Consider the following 15,572-nt stretch of genomic DNA (forward strand, 5'->3'; position numbering starts at 1 on the left):
TTGATTTATATATCTATTCAGATTTTAGCAATTAACAATCACGGAGCAGAGCCGCGTACGGACAGACAGACGGACGTAGCAAAACTGTAAGGGTAAGTTGACTATACGAAGCCCTATAATAGCCCGGAGTTAATTTACATCGCATGAATCGCATCGCGTGAAAATTATAAGAGCGTTTAACAAAACTATACGGCTACAATAGAGGCGCGTGTGTGACTACACGAAAACACAAATAAAAAAAAAATTAACCATTTAGTCCGTATCGGCAACATACTAGCCATCATACTTAAAACAAAAACGCATCTGTACTATAAGAATTACGGTTCGAAATCTAATGACTAGAAATGATTCTGGCGCGGTCGCCATGTGGAGCGGGAAGTAGGGCAGCAAGTAAACAACACGAGTATTGCGTAAATACTGACATTTATTCATAAAAGCGTTACCTATTTATACTTACATTATTAGAAATATGCACAAAATATAACTCCTCACAAATGGTTAAAGGGTTTACACAATTTGATTTGTTCCCTAGTCGTAACCAAAAGGTAGACAACGTGGCATGTACTAAACATATCCCTGAAATGTCAGTATAATGCAATAAAGACCCACCACGTTTCGCCGTCTGCCACACGTTTACCGTAAATAGGCCAGCAGGCCGCCAGACGGACGTTTTGCTCGTCACCGGAATTCCTGCTTTTTGTTGTCGTGCGGCGTTGTTGCATTGTGCCGTCCCAGTTTGACTCGGCTGAGACAGTTTAAGAAGTCTCAATGGCCTAGTCTAGTCGTGCTCAATAAGCTCTGAAAAATGTCATTTATCTCCAGCTTATATGGTGTATCCTTTCCAGTTTTGTCAGCAAAATCTAAAGCAATTGTTAGGATGACCGCAAAACATTGTAGTAAAAAGTAGTTACAACTATCTTGAAGGTCCAACTGATTTTCGACAATACATCTATGAATAATAGATTACAAGTCAAATACTACATTTCAGTATAATGCAATAAAGAACCAGCACATTTCGCCGTCTGCTACGTTTACTGTAAATAGGCCAGCAGGCCGCCAGACGGACGTTTACTCGTCACCGGAATTCCTGCTTTTTGTAGTCGTGCGCCGTTGTTGAATTGTCCCGTCCCAGTTAGACTCAGTCTCAATGGCCTAGTCTAGTGTTGGTAACTGTTGTTCAAAAGGAATAAGGCTCTGAATGTCATCTTACACTCACACCAGCTTAATCTTTTAACCATTTGACATTCCTTTGTAGTTGTTCGATTTTGAACCATAATTCTTAAAGTAGATGCGTTTTTGTTTTAAGTATGATGGCAATAAGTATGTTGCCGCTACGGACTAAAGGGTATTGTATGATTGTATTTTCTTTTGTGCAATAAAGATTACATAAATAAATAAAAACACAGAAAACTTAAAGGTTCCTATTGAAAACAATATATTTCACCACACAACCCGAAGAAAATATTAACTGTAAGATATCAAACAAAATCAAATCCAAATGAATGTTAATAAATATTTATCATTCAAAATCATCATTTAAAAGACAATTCTACTAGCAAACATAAAAAACCAACTTAAAATTTGCATTTGATTACTTTGCCTCACATGTGAATAAAATGCAACTTTGCTATGTTCTTGAACAATCAAGAGAACCTTCACTAGTTAGTGTGATGAAAAATATATTATATACCACAAAGAAAATAAACAATGATGTATCATAATATAATGATGTCATCTTCGCACAAAGACATATATCATTATAGAGACCCAATCATTAAAGCCCTGAGTAATACAGAGTCAGGTGTTAATAAGTTAGGCCTTGATATACATCAGCGGTGATTACATGACTGGAATATGACCAGTGGAATGTGAAGCCAATTGATCTTATTGTCAACATGTCCGCTATACAGTTTATATAGTTAACATAAATTTATATAATATCACATTTCTTTAAATTTTATTGTTTGTTATTTGTATAGGAGCGCTTACTTTACATAAGTTCACATAAATTCTATTTTTAATCTGTTGAAACCTGTTTCTTATTGATTATTTTTACAATAAATATATTGCTAAATTTAAATCTGATCTGAGTCAACTAAAATAACTTGTTTTTAAAAGTTAAAGGCAAAATTGGAAACTTGGAAAGTACTTGGATGCCTGGTGGCAATTATGAGAACAAAGATTTTGAAAACCATTTTATCAGATAAACATCCTTAGGGCTATTATTGTATATGCAACTAATAGACGGTATGGCCAAAGACTATTTTAAAAAATATCAACACTTTATTATAATTACATTTTCATAATGATTTTGACCTGAACGTGAAAAACTTTGCTCTCAGAGAATGACGCCTACTTTTGGTGGCACAAATTTATTATTATAAGGTAAACATACCTAGTGCTCAACATGGTCCCAGTACATGTCATCTTGAAACTTAAGTCATTATTAATAGAGGTGACAGCAAGGTGTCTTCTATTGGGCATTAGCATGTCGAGCACTAGTACGTTTACCTTACATCCCCCCAAAAAAGAAGAGAATGTTTTAATGTTAACTGATAAAATAAAATGTAATCATTTACTTGTTTAATTCCTAGCCTAGTATGAGTCTATGTAAATATGTAATATATATCAGGAGGCAAGTTCTCAGGGCTATGAGTCGCTCTAAACGAGACCAATTGACACTGATTTCTCGGCGCGGTGTTTACGCTAACCGGTCCAAGAAATGCCACCGTATCAAACTTACAAAAACTTTCTGCTTCGCTTTTTCTAACCACAAACTTGGCCTGCGTTTACACACAAACCAAATATATATTGCATATACGAGTAAAAACATTAAACAATAAAATATTTAGGAATATCGAGATACGAAAGGATGACATTCGGTGACACAAAGTGAAGATCAATTTCTCATCTTATCTAAGCGAATTAAAGCAAATAACTTACGGATTTAAATTTCAACAATTAACACTGCACTGCACAACACTGGTTTCTGTCTTTATTATCAGTAAATAGTCACAATTATTGAGAAAACAACAATACCACAATTGGCTAAATCTAGCGATGTTACGATTCGACTTCACAAATCGGTTCAAACCGATTTAGGTCTGAAGTCGACCAAATCGACTTGAGTGTTCCGTAAATCGACTTAAGATACGTTCACCCGCTCTAAGCGCACCCTTTCCGATTTGTTGCTGCGTCACTTTCGTCGGACATATTGAGGCATAAAATGTACACGAATCGACTTCAAACCACGAAGAAAAATGTTGGCATGCACTTTGCCGTCATTATTGAGTCGAGTCATGTCAAAACTTGGTATCTACAGGTAAAGTAAAATGAAACTTATGGTTCAAGTAGTAAGGTTCAATTTCGCATAGGCTTAAAGAGATCGATTTGGCGGTTTACTTGGATCGGTTTGCCAGTTTTGCGCCGCGTCGATTTGCTAACTGAACGAATTCGCGGCAATGACTCACGGAATCGCACGAGACCGCACGCTCTTTCCAGCTTGCTCGTATAGTGCTTTCCCGTTTTATCTTTAGCAATTAATGACATTTTGATCTACCGCGCAACGGAAAGTAAAACAATATTACAAAAGTTTTTGCTGTCGTGTTATTCTAAGAATTCTAAGGGTCGAACAAACCGTAAAATTTACAATTCGATTTCTTCAACTCAAAACCAAGCGACTACGGAGCGGTTTGAACTACTGATAATTAAAAAATTGAAGTTAAATCGACTTGGCCAAATCGGTTTGCAAACCGATTTGGGTTTAAATCGGAGTCGACTTATTCGGTTTGAAAATTTTTCGATTTGACCCATCACTAGCTAAATCCAAATATTGAAATTATTGACACCCTTTGAACCATAAACAAATTGTTTTGCTTTTTAAATGTTTTACTTTCAATTTCGTTTCATTTCATCACATTTCATTCCGTTTTTTACAAATCACTTGCTCCCAAAATTATTATCTTCTGAAGTTTATATAAAACTGCATATAATTAAATTTGCATGTTTAAGATGTAGCTTTCGATTATTGAATAATGGTTAAATTTTATTTGAAACTTTTGTTTTAATTTTGTCTATGCTTCATATTCAGTTTATTTTTGCTGGCAATTAAAAAAGTAATGTCAACAAACAAAACGTCATTTCATTTTATTTGACGTCCAATCCGAGACTAGATAAAAAGTTCCTTTCCTCGAGTTCATCGGTCGCATTTGCGTAAACACACTTATCTTTATAAATTCAAGATTGTGATACCAGAAATAGTCCAGATAAAACAGCATCGTATGGCGTTTACAGATAATCAGTGAACCGCGTAGTGATATACGTGAAAGTTACAGTGAATTTAGTGCGTAGCACGAAAGATGACGGAACAAGCGAAGTTCGAGGGGAACTCTGACCCTAGTTTGTCGAATGCAGCCCTGACGCCTGGGGGAGATGTGCCCGCCTTCAGAAATCCGATCCCATCTACCTCATTTGCAAATAGTACTTTAGGAACCCCAGTTTTACCACCTAGGCCTGACTTGGCTGTACAACCTTCTTATTCTATGACCCCTGGGTATTCTTACGGGGGGATGAATTCGTACGGTATGGGTGGTATGGGGATGGGAGGGATGGGATACAGTAATTATGGATATGGGGGTTTTGGAGGTGGCTATGGGATGGGGGGTATGGGAGGTATGGGTGGTATGTCACCTTATGGGGGATACAACAGATATGGACCAATGTATGGCGATATTGAGAACAGGTTTGTCTTCTTCATTGTTTTTGTTAGATGAATCATACAAATATTTTGTTTGTATTAACCCAATTTCACCAAACATGTTTAGATTTAGGTAAGTTAGAAAGGTAAATTATTATTATTGAAGTGAAAACTTCTTTAGCGACGCTGAGCACTTTTTGAGGTGGGGAAAGAATGATAAACTCGGGACAGCGTAACGCGTAACGCGAAGGAGCCTCTCCTCTCTTTCTACCGCACGGCGAAAATGTATGCCTGAGCCGGCTGTTTCATGTAGGCGGCGCAGGGCGCTTGCGTGACTTATGTCATGTGTGACGGACAATGTTATTCACCAAAGAACCTTAGTCATAACATATCATAATCAGGTCAATTATTTAAAACTGGACTTTTATATTAAGCAATAAAGCTCAATGTTCTAATCTTGTACGGGCTGAAATACGAGGATCTCACAGTTACATACTAACTTTATATCACTCCAATATAATTCAATAAAGTCTCATATTGATGAAATCGCTAATAAAAGTGAACTCTAGTACTGGTGAATAAAACTCAAAATATCATGACCAAATATATTTAGATGCGAGGTCTGCAAGGTAACTTTACAATTTCTATTCGAATTTTAAACAATGAACACTACAAATTTAAGTTCACTGGCCAGCAATTTCGGAACTAAAGTTTTTCAACAGAAAGGCGGATGGGTCAATTATACATAGTGCTGCAAACATTTTGGACTAGTTATTGAGTTTTCACTTCTGTCGGCACTCCCGGAGTGCAACCCGTTGTTTTTATTCTGTAAGCAGGCAGGCAGTTGTGAGAACTGATATTGCCTGTATCCAGTAATCATTGACAGTTATCCTTGACAAGTAGATGTATAGGTGTGCTTGTCTAGTTTATTTTTAAATTGGTTCACATTTTGTGCTGAAAACACATCTTCGGGAAGTTTGTTCCAACACTATGGTGTGACTATAATATATTATGTTGTGATTTTCTTTATGTATGAATGTTTTACACCAAATTATATAACTCAATGTAAACATGAACAAAGATAACATGATAACATGATGTTATTGAGTAAGATATTTAAGATAATATCTAAATTACTACTTGTACAGTACAAATTAAAAGTACTCATACTGGATGAAAAGTACTCATACAACAAGGACTCATACTGGATTTACTATTTGGATAGTATAATTTTTTGCTACATAAGAAAAAATCAATACTTGGCCTAATACATTTGAGAATTAAAACTATAGCTGCTTAAAAATATAGAACATCATCTTCCTCGCGTTATCCCAGCTTTTTGCCACGGCTCATGGGAGCCTTGGGGTCTGCTTGGCCACTAATCCAAAGAAAAAAAGTAATAGGAAAATAAGACATGTGTGGTTAAAATACAATTTGTACCTTTTCCAGATTCATCCAAATGGCAGAAGAAAGCTCTCGGCCTGCCTTTGATTCAATACAAAGTCTAGTCAATGCAGTCGGCAGTGTTGCCATGATGCTTGAAAACACATTTTTTGCTCTCACCAGCTCGTTCAGAGCTATATTAGGTAAGTTGGACTGTTACTGGCTTATTCGTGAAATTTATTTATTTATAGCCTTATTTCAGAAATACATTTGTATACTATATCTATAGTTTTCCTTAATCTATGATAACCGATTTTGTGTGCTTTTGGGCAAAGGCCTCCCCCAATCTTCTCCACTCTTCCTTATTTTGGACTAATCTGGTCCATGTTTTAGTCCTTCGAGTCATGTCTTCGATTTCATCGGACCATCTTAAAAAAAAAAGAAATTCGTAAAATAAACAAATAAATGTCATATACATACTAAGAAAAAGTGACCAAGGCCTCCAATGCCCCAGGCTGGAATCGAACCAGCGTCCTCTGCTATCGCGGCTGGTGCCTGTGCCATTCGCCCACCGCGCCACAGAATTTTTCCAAGTAAATATTCTGAAAATAATTTAATTTGTTCTAATACTTCTAACTCGGTGACTTCTAATAGTGTTATTCGTAAAATGTTAGTGTTCAATGTCAATCAATCAAAACAGGTTTTGGTCTCTCTCAACTTGTTACATTAATTTTACGGTGTAACTCGCATATTTTACTCACTCGTGCGTCACGTTTCGGAGATACTATTAAGATACGATTTTTAGGGTTCCATACCCAAAGGGTAAAAACGGGATCCTATTACTAAGACTCCACTGTCCGTCTGTCTGTCTTTCACCAGGCTGTATCTCATGAACCGTGATAGAAGACAGTTGAAATTTTCACAGATGATGTATTTCTGTTTCCTCTGTAAAAACAAATACTGGAAAGCACGGAACCCTTGGTGGGCGAGTCCGACTCGCACTTGTCCCGTTTATTATATATTTGGATGGTGCAAGTAACTTCCAAATACTAGCTAACTTTAGAATATTTAACAACACCTTCCAAAGATGATAATGAATGGATAATATACAAAGAATTCAGAATAATTTTAATATTAATTGTCTGTTGCATTTCATTTACAGCTTTAATTAAAGAGGTTATTAACCCCACAGATTTTTTTATTTACATACAATATGTGACGTCCCACGGTCAAAGGTACCTTATGGCGGGTATGGAGTTATGCATACCCCAGTAATCTACAATAAATAAGCTATCGATAACACAAAAGATCAACCTTCTAGGTTGCGTAGTTACAGAGATATGATTTTTTGAAAATAATGTTGTGAAATGAGCAACTTTACGATAGAGAAGTTTTAACTTTAGCCGCCTAAAAAACTATGTTCCTGAAGTAAGTTACATAGTTGACTACAAATAATAATACCTTATATATCTGAGATTAAAAAAATATTGCGACTTGTTCTGTAATGCAAATAGAAACTTTTGATATCGACTGATTTATGTGTATATTAACCAATCTCTTGAAAATAAAGTTTTATTTCATTTTCACGATTGATTGCAATGAGCTCTCAAGATTTAAATTTTATCTATTAGAAAACGACACTGACAGACAGTTTAAGTAAAAAACAATACCGATTTAGAGGTGAAAATGTATTTCCTGACTTTTTCATATAAAATCACAAAATTGAATATTTTTACTTTTAATGTCACACACAATCAATTTTTCTGAGCACATATGAAAGAAATTCTGTCATTCAAATGAAATAAATCCTAAAACCCCAACTAAATACTATATTTAACCCCTTATGCCACTTTAAACTTACATAACAATAACAGTATTTGCTCCATACATTTACGAAAAGGTACCTTATGGAAATAAATCTAATAATACATCACTACAAAATATCAATCATATTACAGTTTATCTTTTATGAATAGAAAATATTAATTTACATTAAACTACCCCAAATTTAATTAGTTCCTCGTCATAATAATCTTAAAAAAGACCAATAATTTGTATGTAATGAAAAGGTACCTTGTGATTAAGTTACATGATGAGGCATGATGATGATGATGGAACAGTTAGGATAAACTAATAATATTTTGGTAATGGTATAAATCGTCTATTTCTTATCAATAATATATTTCGGTTTCTATTGAAGATAAGCGGCATTGAGGTTCAATGACCTCAGATATTCCATAAGGTAATGCGTCAGGTATTGGCATTTTTCAGCAAACCAATGGCTGATTTATTGCATGCGACCAATCCAAATGAAGATTATTCTAGTTAAGAAAGACTTGACGAGAGTAACTTTGGTATAATAGCAGGCTACTTGGATTTGTGATGTCGGTCTATGTACGGTTATAATATTTGCGAGGCGCCCCAACCAGAACTGAAATTATCAAATTAGTTTTGCAGAATGCTAATACAGTTCTCTACCAAACTTCTTTTCCCGTATTGACTAGTCTTTTTGGGAATTTTCAATCTTTTTTCCATAAGGTACCTTTTCTACTAAACTCTGAGACGACATTACTAGGCTTATAACTAACTTATAACAAAAATAAAAACAGGTAAACAAACGTTACGCATTAAGGTTTCAGATCACACAATAAAAAAAAAATTAGCATTTTTTCACCTCTTTACAAAACATTTCATATCTCCGAAACTAGAAACCCTCATAAGGTACCTTTTCCCGTGGAACGTCACATATATATACAGTGGTACTACTAAACGAAATTAATATTGTAATTTTATTATAGTATTAATTTAGTACAGATTATAATTTTTCCAATTCTGTTTATGTTTGGTTTGATTTGGAATATCTAAAGACATGATTATTTAAAATTATTGCAGCGCCATCTGTGTTAAGCTTTGCGCGTTTATCCCCATTCCGTAAATTCATTAACCTACATCCGTTAAGGTGTAATTGTGGATGATATAAGGGACTAGTGATTTGTAATTGTGTTATTTGTAATTGTTTGTTTGTACCTGATTGTTATATGTACCTTTGGTATATGTTAATGTTAAGTTTCATGGCGCATTGGATCTGTCTGTAAGGTCATGTAAACATTTTTCAAATAAAATAAAATAAAAATTAATTCCGTGTTTTCAAATTGAGAGTGAATAGATACTTCTTGAGGTATATAGGTAACAAGGCTCCATCCTCGACCTCGTCGTCACTTACCATCAGATGACGGTATAGTTTGTGATGTTTTTCCACAAGTACTAGTTGAATACATAAGTACAAATAACTAAGTAAACTTAAGTTTTAAATAAAGTTGTCAAGTTTAGGTACATATAACTAAAACGAAACTATTCAGGTTTATGCATTTGTTGTGTAAACGTACTATTGTTATGCTTTATGTCGCCGTTAATATTTTATTTCTGTATAAGGTTCAGGGGTCAGTCAGTCTCCAACTCTTTAGTGTTTATGAATCGAGTTTTTTCAACATTTTAATGGCTGTAATAATGTGTCCCTGCACACACCTAACAATAGATTCTTAATTATGCGAAACTGTGATAGAATAGCTAATCAGCTATTGTTTATATCGGGGGCCATTAACATTTTTATATGATTTTATTTTTTTGGTTGTCTAGTCTCGACTCTCGATGCAAAAATGACTAAGATTGGTATTCCACCTATCCTATCTCTTTGTCTAATGTCATTGCGTCTCACTCTCTCATTAAAGCAAAATGTGATACGCAATACACATTGGACAAAGTATTGGACAGATGAAATACCATCCTAAGTTACTAAACTGAAAACATCTGTTTCCGTTTTTGGTTCCGATAAAACCACATACGTTACATCCCTGATCCTAAGCAACATTTGGTTACAATTAAATATTAAAAAGGTTTTATTTAACAAATATTACGGTTCGATTGGGTGGATTGGACAATCGACTTATCATTTCAGTGTCTGAAATATAAAAACAGAGATTTGTGTTCGTATGATTACAGGTGTAGCAGAGAACTTTGGTCGCCTAAGATCGCTGTTCGCGCAGTTCTGGTCGACGTTCGCCGTGGTGCGATCTCTGAACTGGCTCGTACGGAAACTGATGGTCATGCTTGGGATTAGGACTGAGAACGAGTTCAAGGTCAGTATTTAATCCTTTGAATGCCCCCGCCACACTTTACTCTTTTTTTTTGTCTATGTGGGAATGCTGTTTCGCATCGCCCCCCTGGCCCCAGGGTGGGCCCATTATGGGGGGTATGTGGGATTCTCACCTCCCAGCTCTTTTCAATTGTGAAAAGAGGGGAGGACCCTACCCACTAAACCCACACTGGCGTTTCCCACAATATGCCGTTTGGGGAGGCGTCCTGGAATCGCGAATATTCTACCAGGACTCCACAATTTACTCCTGAGGCTCATTGCTGAGGACTGAGCATTGGGGCTAATTGAAGGTTTCTGTCTCTGTCACACTTATTACGCGTTTAAATAGAAAATTAAAAAAAAAACCCTACGCTATATGCCAAAAGAATCCATTTTATGCCAAAAATTCAAACTGCTGGATCGATTTCTATCAAACATAGCTAAGAACCACCGCAAGGTAAATCGCTTTCACATGGAAAAAAACTGCATCGAAATGTATTTCATAAGATTACCGCAATATACCTTTGCGGAGGCAGGAAACTATAATTCGTGAATGATCGAGTCGATATTTAAAACACGAATATCATAATTCATAGGTATGTAATATTGACCTTAATGATTATTACAACTAGGTAGAAAATCAAATGTAGGTATGAAAACTATCTAAAAGACCCCTTGTAGGTATGAAGTTGGATATCTTGTTTTCATTTATCAGAAAGATAATAAGCTAGTTACTGTTGCCATTATCTTACTACGTTTATTTTATTCTTGTCTTTTATCAAATCCTAGAGTGCCACTCATTTGTTATCTTTTGTCTCCGTGGAAATGATGCGGCTTGTGACGCACAAGTTATCTGTTTTAAACTAAAATAAGACTGGAAAGATGGGTAGAAGTATAATCTGCGGCGGTAGCATTTTTATCGCCTGTCACGTTCTAACAAGTGCGGAAGTGACATGCGATAAAAATGCAACCATGCTGCTACCGCTGAACGGTTTATTTCTGATTGTAAACACGATTTGACTGCGCAATTGCAAGTTTTGAAGATTTCAATACAAATGCAATCATTCTGTCTAGATCACCTATAGATACTTAACCTTTTCGACGCCATGTCAAACACAAAAGCTGTCAGACGCCACGTCACCGAAGTGTCAAAACTGAAATTGAACTTTATACATATGGACGTAGGTCTATGTTGCTCTGTGGTCTGTGACCGATTAATCCGTCTTTGGCGTTTGACCTGCGGTGCGGTCATTGGTCGAAAAGGTTAAAGAGTTACAAATGGTCAGTTCGCTACACAATGAACTACGAACAAGATCATAATCTTACTTAAATATTATATGAGAACACGATTTCATTATTTAAAAAACAACTCAACTGATTTTAAAAAATGTCTTGTCAGATTCATGTTTTCGTTGCAGGATTTCTCAACATTCCTGTTTTATTTCGTGATTCTGCATCAATAAAATATGCTAGTTTCTGGGCCCAAGTGCTTAACAAAATCGACGATCTCCTTTCAGCATAATAATAACTCGGCCTATATATGTCCCATGCATTGCTGGGCACAGGCCTCCTCTCATGCGCGAGAGGGCTTGGGCTATAGTCCCCAAGCTAGCCCAATGCGGATTGGGGACTTCACATACACCTTTGAATTTCTTCGCAGATGTATGCAGGTTTCCTTATGATGTTTTCCTTCACCGAAAAGCACAATTAACCTAAATCGATTATTTCAGGCATGGGCCGAAGCAGTGGCGGCTACGCAAACCGGCACAGGCACGCCCGAGCAACGTGCCAAGGGGGCTAGCTGGCCTATTCTCCTATTCTTCGGAGTGGTTGCTGCAGCGCCATACATAGTGCTGAGAATGATGAGTGGGCTCACCACAAGCGTGAATGAGAGACGTAAGTTATACTATGTCCTAGCGTCGGCGTGTTGTCAGCGCTATGGAAAATGGCGCCAATAGTTGCGCCAACGTTGCGTCGAGCAGCAGCCATAGGGTTGACGAGACGCCGACGCTCGGGAGACGCTAGTGTGATCTCTAACACCTTAGTAATACGGGATATAATACTTTGACACATCGGCAAAAGATGAGAGACGTAAGTAAGATAAGGCTATGCGAAATAGAACCATAATGCCTTGTAATAAAATCAAATAGTGAGCGAAATTAAGGTGAAGACGCCGGTTTGATTCCGGTCTCCGCCACCCGTGGACTTGGTCGGTTTTACTTTAGTGTATGACATCTATATCAGTTTATCATTGATATAAATATTATGGCAATCAAAATTCAATTTAAAATTTAACATTTTGAACGCCACAGACGGCAATTGACGTTAATGCAAAATCGTGACTCGTGCCAAAGACGGCATTTGACGTCGATCGTTTTTTGATGAAAATCTACTGTAAAACACCCCAGTTTTAGGTTGGCATTATTTATTCGCAAAACTAAATTTTACCCCCGTGGCGTCAGTGGCACGGCAAATGGATGCGCTGTTTGGTGTTCAAAAGGTTAAAAGCGCAAGTTAGTTGGCTGAATTGGCTGATTACCTCTGGGACTCCAAGGGTTAAACGTCACTACTAGCTCATTAGTTACTAATTTATAATTTTTCTAACCCCTTTTGTAATTTGTCCACAGTAAATGACCCAACATCCTGGCAGAACCCGCTTCGTTCCGTGGCCCAATACGAATTCCAAGCCACTACACCCCAGGAGCTTAGCTTCCGGAGCGGCCAGGTCATCCTCCTCGCACCACAATATCTTCAGGGCCAGCTGTGGAACAGTGGCTGGCTCATGGGTAGCACGGACAGACAGACAGCTGGGCTAGTACCGGTGAATTATATCAAAGTTATCAAGCCGGAGGAAAAAGATGAGAAATGTATGGAGGAGATGGATAAGCATTTTAAGCAGGAGTTGTGATGTTACTGATTTTTTGACTCAAATGAGTATTTAGATATTTGTTTGAGATGCAATATAATGACTATGGCGTCTGGTAAATTTCACCATATATACTAACGCCATCTAGCGAAACTCTTTTTCAAATGTCCACAACTTTGCAGAGATAAGCAGTCTATTATCTTTGGTATTAGCGTAAATTTAAATAACATATTGTAAATCTGAAACACTTTTCGATTATTATTGTTTGTATGACGTCATTATTTATCCGGGAAAACTGTAAGTGTCGTTTTATTCCCTGTTAATTAAAAACAAACTTCGGTCCCCTTCATAATATACAAGAGTTTTCGTCTGTGGTAAATGAGTAGAGTTAGACCAAGAAAATTCTGCAGCGATTTTGATAGCCCACGCGGTGCCAGTGTTATTTTAAATGTCAAACTTCTATGAAATTATGACGTACGTATAAATAACGCACTGCGTGGGCTATCAAAATCGCTGCAGACTTTTCTTGGTCTAAGTTTTTATAAAAAAGATTTATGAAATTTTTGTCGCCGTCGGGGCTTACGGAAAGGCGTAATAATTCTAATATTATATTATTTATTTTAAAATAGACATGGGAACATTGTAAAATCTGGTTACTTTGCAAATATTTTCTTCATGTATTATTTAGGTTCGATACAGACGGACTGCAAGCCAACTGCAATTTGTATGGGAACTGTATGGGAACCGACGTTGCATTTTCCATACAAGATGCAATCCGTCTGTACCGTCCCTTAGGAATAGCATTGCTAAAATGCTGCCATCTACAACAATAATGAGTTTGAGAAACGCAAATGTATAGTAATAGCAGTCTTTATTTAAGTCTCTAAGATGTAGTTACCAAACGGGTGTGGAAGTAATATTAATACGTAGATTATAGAAAATCAAGCACGCTTGGCAAGCTCTCTTATCCATACAACTTTATATGAAATAAATAATTTACTAGTTTTGGAATATTTTCGTCCAAAGTTTCGAACGCCAAGAACACCTAAAGGCGTCGTAACTATAGTTCGTTTTTTTTAGCATTAGAAAGAACTTCAGCAGAAGTAAGCTTGCGGTTCCAAAGCCGGCCCTTGTAGCGATAATAATTTGAAGTAAATTATATGTATTGACCATGCTACATTAGAGAATTCAATAATTATTAACAATTAAAGAGCCTGATAAAAGCTGCACGCTTGCTTCTGTGGAGTTCTTTCTAATGCAAAAAAAAACGAACTATAGTGCCCACAGCGCCGTGAACACAGATGTTATGGCGTGAACACTTTGAATGCTTTACATTTAAAGGCCTTTAGCGTTCAAATGGTTAAACATTAGTGTATTATTTAATTCGTTTACTCCAATTCAAAAGACATTCCAAATTATGCCAAAGTAAATTACAAGTGGGTAAAAATGCAGCCCTATTTATTTTATGGGTAATTTGCATACAATCAGTAGAATAATTCGCTTAAATACCTACCTATGTAGTGTGTATACAGCCTATAAATGAATTGTTTTATTTTTGTTAAATGAGATTGTTATTATTCGGCGTTTTGTATGTACTATATTTTGATTTTTAAAAAGGCCTGTGCACACCAGATGCGTTAGCGTATAAGTATACGCAAGTGCACGTTCGCGTTATAATATACGAATTCTTGTGAGTGACGGCACACCGCTTGCGTGACGTTTACGCACACAGCTGGTGTACACATGCCTTTAATTTTGCATTTTTTCTAAGACTGCATTGAATCAAGTGCAATTACTTTTGTGGCTAAAGCAATGTAAAGCTTGCTATAAGGTAAGTTTTGATCGTAATTATGAAATTATACCTAAAAAATATTGATATCAGACGATGGCTAAAACGATAAAATTAGCTGTAGGGTTTAGGGACAGGACAAGAGTAACGCGAGTCACCAATTTATTGCGTGTTTTTTTATTCATGATATAAATCACTACATCTTATAAAACAAAGTCCCCCGCCGCGTCTGTTTGTGTGTTTGTTCGCTATAAACTCAAAAACTAATGAACGGATTTTCATGCGGTTTTCACCTATCAATAGAGTGATTCTTGAGGAAGGTTTAGGTGTATAACTTGTTAACCTGTGCGCAGCAGAGGGGCGGGTCGCTAATCGACTTATATAATTGCACCATTAATAAAATATACGCAGTAAAATCGTGACTCGCGCTACTTTTTCGTAGAAACAACTCTTATGTGACTTAATTGTGAATCTATGTTCAATTTTACACAATATGGGATGGACTGATTTGTTAAGATTAAGCAATAAACGATTTCTTATTGGACTTCTATCTTTATTACCCTTTATGTTTATCTTTAGCTTAGGGTGGTATTCCATCTGTCCAATGTCATTGCGTCTCACTCTCTCATTAAGCATAATGTGAGACAAAATAGGTACACATTGGACAGATGGAATGCCACTTACCACAGAATAAGTAATAGTACTA

The 15,572-nt window shown here is 36.4% G+C and overlaps 1 protein-coding gene and 2 long non-coding RNA genes across 3 annotated transcripts in view; all 3 read left to right on the forward strand.

The window, feature by feature from the left end:
- Window positions 1-15,410, forward strand: part of LOC134800875 (uncharacterized) — a 93,814-nt gene extending 78,404 nt beyond the window's left edge. The window contains exon 2 of the long non-coding RNA XR_010145579.1: window positions 14,104-15,410. This is a non-coding gene — a long non-coding RNA (uncharacterized LOC134800875). The remainder of the gene's footprint in view (window positions 1-14,103) is intronic.
- LOC134800867 (uncharacterized) overlaps window positions 1-15,572 on the forward strand; it is a 367,053-nt gene that overhangs the window by 220,630 nt on the left and 130,851 nt on the right. The window lies entirely within an intron of this gene.
- Window positions 4,182-13,507, forward strand: LOC134800768 (peroxisomal membrane protein PEX13). The gene is made up of 5 exons (XM_063773317.1): window positions 4,182-4,741; window positions 6,146-6,282; window positions 10,079-10,215; window positions 11,942-12,107; window positions 12,839-13,507. The coding sequence occupies exons 1-5, from the start codon at window positions 4,359-4,361 to the stop codon at window positions 13,117-13,119; spliced, it is 1,104 nt and encodes a 367-aa protein (XP_063629387.1). The 5' UTR covers window positions 4,182-4,358; the 3' UTR covers window positions 13,120-13,507.

Source organism: Cydia splendana, chromosome 20 (genome assembly GCF_910591565.1).
Source record: "Cydia splendana chromosome 20, ilCydSple1.2, whole genome shotgun sequence".
NCBI classification, from domain to species: Eukaryota; Metazoa; Arthropoda; class Insecta; order Lepidoptera; family Tortricidae; genus Cydia; species Cydia splendana.

Excerpts from the sequence above, each read along its gene's own strand:
- LOC134800768 (XM_063773317.1), top strand. The coding sequence starts at position 4,359 with ATGACGGAACAAGCGAAGTTCGAGGGGAACTCTGACCCTAGTTTGTCG. Across the intron at positions 6,283-10,078 it reads CTCGTTCAGAGCTATATTAG|GTGTAGCAGAGAACTTTGGT; the intron begins GTAAGTTGGACT and ends GTATGATTACAG. Across the intron at positions 10,216-11,941 it reads GGACTGAGAACGAGTTCAAG|GCATGGGCCGAAGCAGTGGC; the intron begins GTCAGTATTTAA and ends CGATTATTTCAG.